This window comes from Octopus bimaculoides, chromosome 10 (assembly GCF_046866305.1).
Source record: "Octopus bimaculoides isolate indiv1 chromosome 10, ASM4686630v1, whole genome shotgun sequence".
Classification (NCBI taxonomy): Eukaryota; Metazoa; Mollusca; class Cephalopoda; order Octopoda; family Octopodidae; genus Octopus; species Octopus bimaculoides.
In genome coordinates this window covers 45,182,955-45,189,448 of record NC_142937.1, presented here as the reverse complement: position 1 = coordinate 45,189,448, position 6,494 = coordinate 45,182,955, and the positions used below count along the sequence as shown (strand labels likewise).

The following is a 6,494-nucleotide window of genomic DNA, read 5'->3' as shown; positions in this document are numbered from 1 at the left end:
GTAAAGAAAGTACTAACCTCAATACTAAGTATAAGACTTGTCCGGAAGTGGTAGAATTTTAAAATTTCACTAAGCCTTCTAATGACCGCGCAAACCGTTATTGACGACATTACCAGACGATATCACTAGAGTTTATAGCTAAATATGCAAAAACAAATACTGGCTTAGCTATATACAGTTGCTATCACTCTGAAGGAACGTTCGCCCGTAATGCACTCGATAATGAAATCAATCGACATAAGCAAATCAAGTGATTAACAAGGGCAGAATAAAATAACAAAATGCACAATAGAATCAGACATTTGGATGCCCTCATAAGGTTTAAGGGGAACAATAGTTTCGTAGCACATCATATACATCTCATGAAAACAAAAATGACTAAAATGTAGGGAGATACTACTTTCTAAACTTTTGAAGAGAAGTTAATCTTAATATCGAAAACAGGATGGTGAGTGAAAAAATTCATCATCGATAAGAACTATTTGGCGGACCTAACATTATCCACAGTTTTGCTTCTAAACTACAAGTTGTACATTGGAAGATGAAAAGAAAAGCGGCATCACTGCAAAAGAGGTCTTTCTTGGGAGGTCTTAAAAGTATTTTGGAATGGAAAGAAGGATTTAAAATGTAATGCATCAGGGGTAAATATACTTCGGAAGCAATACTTTACCAGCAACAATAGTAAAACAATGCAAACACGTACAGTATCAACTTTGAAACGCTAACATAAGCTGTGAATGCCCCTAATAACTAGATGCTGGTGCAAGTTGGTGACGTTCTACAAAAAGTCACCAACATGTTTATTTAATAGACTTATGGAAGTCCAAATTGACATACCACAAAAAATTAAATGAATTCCCCTAAGAATAGTGTTAGTTCAACGATGCGTGTGCAGGTAGAAAGAAAAGCCTATGGGAACGTACCGAACAACTTTTGTCCAAATTGAAACGAAATATCACAGAAACCTTGTGACAAAGAATGACTTAATTACAAAGAGGCGTGTAATACTATTCCCATCTCATGGTTCCTGGAATCAATGCATTTACTGAATGTAACTGCTGTCTTAGTTGCTGCTATTAAATTGCTTACAAAAACTTGCCTAACAACACACACCCAGATAGCTGAAAGTCGAACGACTGTAAAAATGTTATATATTTTTAAAAGGAATATTATAATGAGACATACTTCTTGTGTTTCTGTTTATTTTGGCATTAAGTCTACTGTCATATTTTTTATAAAAAATTATTCACTCCTCATGTAATATGATCTTCCACAGCAAAAGACAATAATGTCTATAATTCCTTCGTGGGCGATTTAAAGATCTATGCTATAAATATTTACAATGCCGCGGGACAGTTAGATTTAATAACATCTTCAACAAATATCAGGTTGGAACTTGGCCCAAAGAAATGTTCACATTTAACAGAGGAGCACAAAAAGAAACAAAAAAGAAATTTTTACATCAATGATCTTTCTGTCTCTCCTGCTGCAGCACAGGAAACCACAAATATGCATGTATTGAAGAAAATGTTTATATAAAGATGTGAAATGTGACAATTGAAACTCTGCTCTTACATTTTTGTTAATTTGGTTTGGAAGAAAAGACTGTATGTGCAATAAAGATATAAACCCTGATTTTAAGTTCAGGACGGTTCTTTTGTGGAACAAGATGCTCATCATATCTGAGGAGTAGCAGCCGGAATGTTCGCTTTTGCATAAAACTTGGAGTGGTCTATTACTTTCCATTTAATCATGAAATTATTGATGTTTTGGACTTGAACACGTTTACGACTACTATTCTTGCTGCATTACTGAGAGATTGCACGCTTGTTGAACCTAAATTTAAATGTGTTGGTTGTATGTATGCAGAGTACGAGAGAGAGGGTGTTGACAGAGAAAATATCGGTAATATATATGACAGATTTTGTAGTACAAATCTCATCTAAGAAGCATCTTGTAGAGCTAGTGCACTTGCATACACTAAAGCAGGTTGGAGATAAGCGAGTCAAAGAATCTCTACCTTTGATTCTGGCTAATTATAATGCAAAATTTTATGTACTGCTATAACTAAGGTTTGTATTGTTTCGATTGAAGATTTTATGGTGCAGGCAGTTGTGAGGAAAGTGTGTATGAGATAGTTTCACAAAGTTTTGGTCATACTGGTGCATACTTACCGTTCCACTACTACCAGCATACTAAGTAGACTCAATTATTATAAACCTTGCATTCCACATCAACAAGCTATTATATATTCTTTGAGCAATACTGCAAGTTTTGCAAATGTTTATACCACGCGCACATGCATACACATATACATAAATACGCGCGCACGCGCACACACGAACACACACGCACACATATATAAACGGCTTTCAAATCTCTTCCAAATTTCACACTATGTATATGTATGCTTTCGTATGCATATATTTAACAAACTACTGATTTTCATTTCTAATTACATAAATACTAAACTTTTTCTCATTTTCTAGAAAAGCATTTTAACCCGCGTAATTCGAACTCCAAGCAGGAACCCAACCAGGGTTACTCAGAGGCCCTGTCATGTGCACGTCTGTGTGGTAAGTATTTTCTATAGCACATACCTGCTCCCTTACTCCCACAATATTGCAATGTCTATTATATACACATGCATACACACACATACATAATGCATACATATATACATACATACACACATACATACACATGTATACATACATACATGCATACATACATACGTACATACATACATACATACATACATACACACATATACACATACATATGCATATAGATGCATACACACGCATGTAATAGCTTATACTTATACTTTCGTTGGTTTGTTAGTTGATTTCTCCAGTTACGCTTAACATCTTTCATATATATACATATATATATATATATATATATATATATATATATATATATATATATATATATATGTATATATACAGAGAGAGAGAGAGAGAGAGAGAGGGAGAGAGAAAGTGAGAAAGAGAGATAGAGAGAAAAAGATGGATAGATGGATAGATGAATAGATAGATAGATAGATAGGGAGAGAGAGAGAGAGAGAGAGAGAGAGAGAGAGAGAGAGAGAGAGAGAGAGAGAGAGAGAGAGAGAGAGAGAGAGAGAGAGAGAGTTGATGTAAGAGATGCAAGATGATTGCAAATACAAGGCCGGATGGCAGACAATGAGTATAAGAACGCTATACACAGACAGCGAAAGAAAAAGAACAGCAGGGTCAAAAGAATCGGAGGAGTAAATGACGGAGTTGTTATGGAAGAAGTTATAAAAAATGAGAAATTTGTTTTAGTATTCGTCTCATTGTATAAATACAAGGAAATTTGATAAAAGTTAAATTTTAATTATTGCATTTTTACCATAATTTCTGACATCACCCACGTTGGCAAAGGTATAATTCCAAATTTACTCGTCATACGACGGGTAATACTCTAGCATACACACAGACACACGCACACATACACTCACACGCACACATACATACGCTTACCCACACATATCACTTTACAGTGAGTGTAAACATGATTATAGACATATTGATTTCAGAAAGAAGTAGAACTTTCTGAAAACCACTGTGGTCTACACCAGTTTTCCACAACGTTATAAAAAAAAATCATATAGATACCAGTGTAATGTTGTAAATAATATTCAGAGTTGTGGACACAGTATCATGCATTTCTTCTCGTTTATCATAAAATAAGCTTAGTCACATATGCCGACCGTCTGCAAGATTGCACTGGGTAGCCATTTGCAATTCTGTTTTCATGCAGGCCCGGAGATTGAAGCAATGTTGACGCCAACATTGCAAACAAACCATTTGCGACGGTTACAGTTGCTGCCACGTATCAACAATAGTGTTCCTGCATGATCGCACATGCTAGAAACAGCTGCCAAGTCTTTCAGATCTAGCACTATTATCTTAAAATACTGGAGGGACGTATTAGATAATGTTGTCCTATATGTGCTATGCTTAAGTATCTTTGTATTCGATCCGTCTTTGATAAAAATCTCTTTGAGCTAAATCTAATTTAAATCGCACACCATTGTTTTAAATAAAGAAGGACGCATTGGATAATACAATCCTGATATATAAAAGTAGCAAAATGGTTACTTCTGGAAAACCTTTGGTCGTTAATTTGTTTTAACAAGATTGACCATGAGCTAAACGACAACAACTTAAGTTTGAATGGTCCCTGCTGGAACACGTTTGATCATAATTCTGCTCAATCAAGGTGATCTGGTGCTAAATAGTATTAATTTAGGTTGGAATGGATATTGTTGAAGCATCATTGAACATAGGTTTGATCGATAAAGTTTGACCTGGAGCTAAACAACATCTTAAATAGTGATGATCACTATTGGAACGTTTTTCATAAAAGAGCTACTGAATTAGAGTTGATCTCGAGATGAACAGAATACATGCTGCCACAAGCTAGCGTGAGCGTTTCTACCCAATCGCTCGCCCTGCTTGTGTTAGCAACTAAATCTCCGAGCGATTTAATTGTCTCTGTATTGATGCGACGCACTTCTGGTTACTGGATTAGAATCAGTAATTTATTGACCGATGCTTCTATTCATACTGTCATTAACATTTTTATTAGATACACTTGATACCCAAATATTTATATTCATTTGTCTTTCTTCCCGTTTACTCATGCACCAAAACAAAAATTTCCCTTCTTACTTATAAATGCCTTCTGTTTAATTTTTTTCTTTTATCTAAAATATTTTTCATTTAAATCTTTTATCCAGCAAACTAAAGTTCAAGGAACATGTGTCCAGTTTGGGAACAGAAGGAGTGGTGTCCCGGCTTGTTCAGCTGGCCAATATTTAGACATCCAATCTGAACAATGTCAAGGATCTTAAAATTCCACATGGAAATACAAAGAAGGTAGCAAAACGACAAAATATAACAAACAACTGAGAAAAACGAAGGAAAAAGAAAACAAGAAGAGTCCTAAAATGAAAACATAACACACACACATAAACAAGGAGAAAATATGAAGCATTCAAATGACTTTTAGTTAGATAAATTTATTTAGACAAAGAAATGTAGAACTTGTTTTGGTATATCATATGTACTAGATATTCAGAAATGGAAAAACAAAACAAAACAAAAACAAAATAAAAAAAAAAACAAAACAAAAACAAAAAAAGCTCCAGGTGAATATTTGTGCTAAAGTATTGAAAATTAAAAAGACTCCTAAAATTTTCCCCGATCCTCCTGAGAATACTCGTTAAAAATTGTTTTCTATGAATGCCAGTATATTTTGTTATTATATAGACATTATTCAAAGTATTATCGAACAGATATAACTGTTATTTATTCTATTAATCTCCTTTATCTCAGTGGTTCGGCTACATATAGATATTACCTTCAAATTCTTACAAAATATACAATATAAAGCAAATATTATTAAAAGGAAGTGGTTGCTTGTCCCACGTGGTTGCTTGTCCGAACAGTAAGATAGAATTTTTATATTATTCAGACTTAGTCTTCAAAAAGTAAAATTTAAGGTGAATTCATCCTAAATGTACAGGAAGCCTTGGACTTAGTAAAACGCTCATCATTTACACAGCGGTCCTTCCGTCAACAATAGTGAAGTATATCTTAACAAGCGTCAGATATAGATGCTAAAAGGAGATTAAAAGACATCGTTATTCGTTTATGTAATTTAGTTTGCTTTAAAACATATCTTCAAATAATAATGATGACAATGATGAGGAAGACAATAAATATAATAATAATAATAATAATAATAATAATAATAATAATAATAATAATAATAATAATAATAATAATTCTTTCTTTATTTGCCACAAGGGCCGCGAAAATTTAATACACAGACAAGGGACAATGGGAATTCACATATTGTAAGGAAACAGTAAAAGTTTGAACGACATTGTTGCATGCAGAATAATTTTAATGCATGACTGCCGTCGGAGAAGTTTAATTCTTGCATACATACATACATACATACATACATACATACATACATAAAACAATTTACAATGCCATCTGCAAAAAAAACTGTCCTGAAATAAATTGAGAAAATCCCTCTGTTATAGAATATATTCAGTAACACCAACTCAAGGAATACTGGTGGAATATTTCCCATCAAAACTTCTGTCAAATGTAAACATGAAAGGCCGGATATTGTTGTTTGGGACAGAGGGGCAAAGGTATGTACCATCATAGAGGTCAGCTGCCCCGCAAATATAACTATCTCTTTGAAAGTCAAAGAAAAAGAGGATATCATTGGACAACTGCTTCGACACCTCCAGCTTCTATATCCAGATTATGAATTCATATTCATAGCAATAATAATTGGAGAATTAGGCTTTGTTAGTAAATGCTTAAAGGAGAATCTGGAGAAATTGACCGGCTGATTCGTACATTACACGTGCAATCTGTGAGTGGAAGAGTAATGATATGCAAGAATCTTCTCAAGTTCCAAATGCGAATTTGTCTGTG

The 6,494-nt window shown here is 34.0% G+C and overlaps 1 protein-coding gene across 1 annotated transcript in view; it reads left to right on the top strand.

Moving 5' to 3' along the window:
- LOC106874905 (uncharacterized) overlaps window positions 1–5,750 on the top strand; it is a 94,788-nt gene extending 89,038 nt beyond the window's left edge. The window contains exons 4-5 of the mRNA XM_089358270.1: window positions 2,490–2,576; window positions 4,772–5,750. Coding sequence (XP_089214396.1) covers window positions 2,490–2,576; window positions 4,772–4,885 — 201 coding nt within the window. The 3' untranslated portion in view covers window positions 4,886–5,750. The remainder of the gene's footprint in view (window positions 1–2,489; window positions 2,577–4,771) is intronic.
- Window positions 5,751–6,494: the final 744 nt, after the last annotated feature.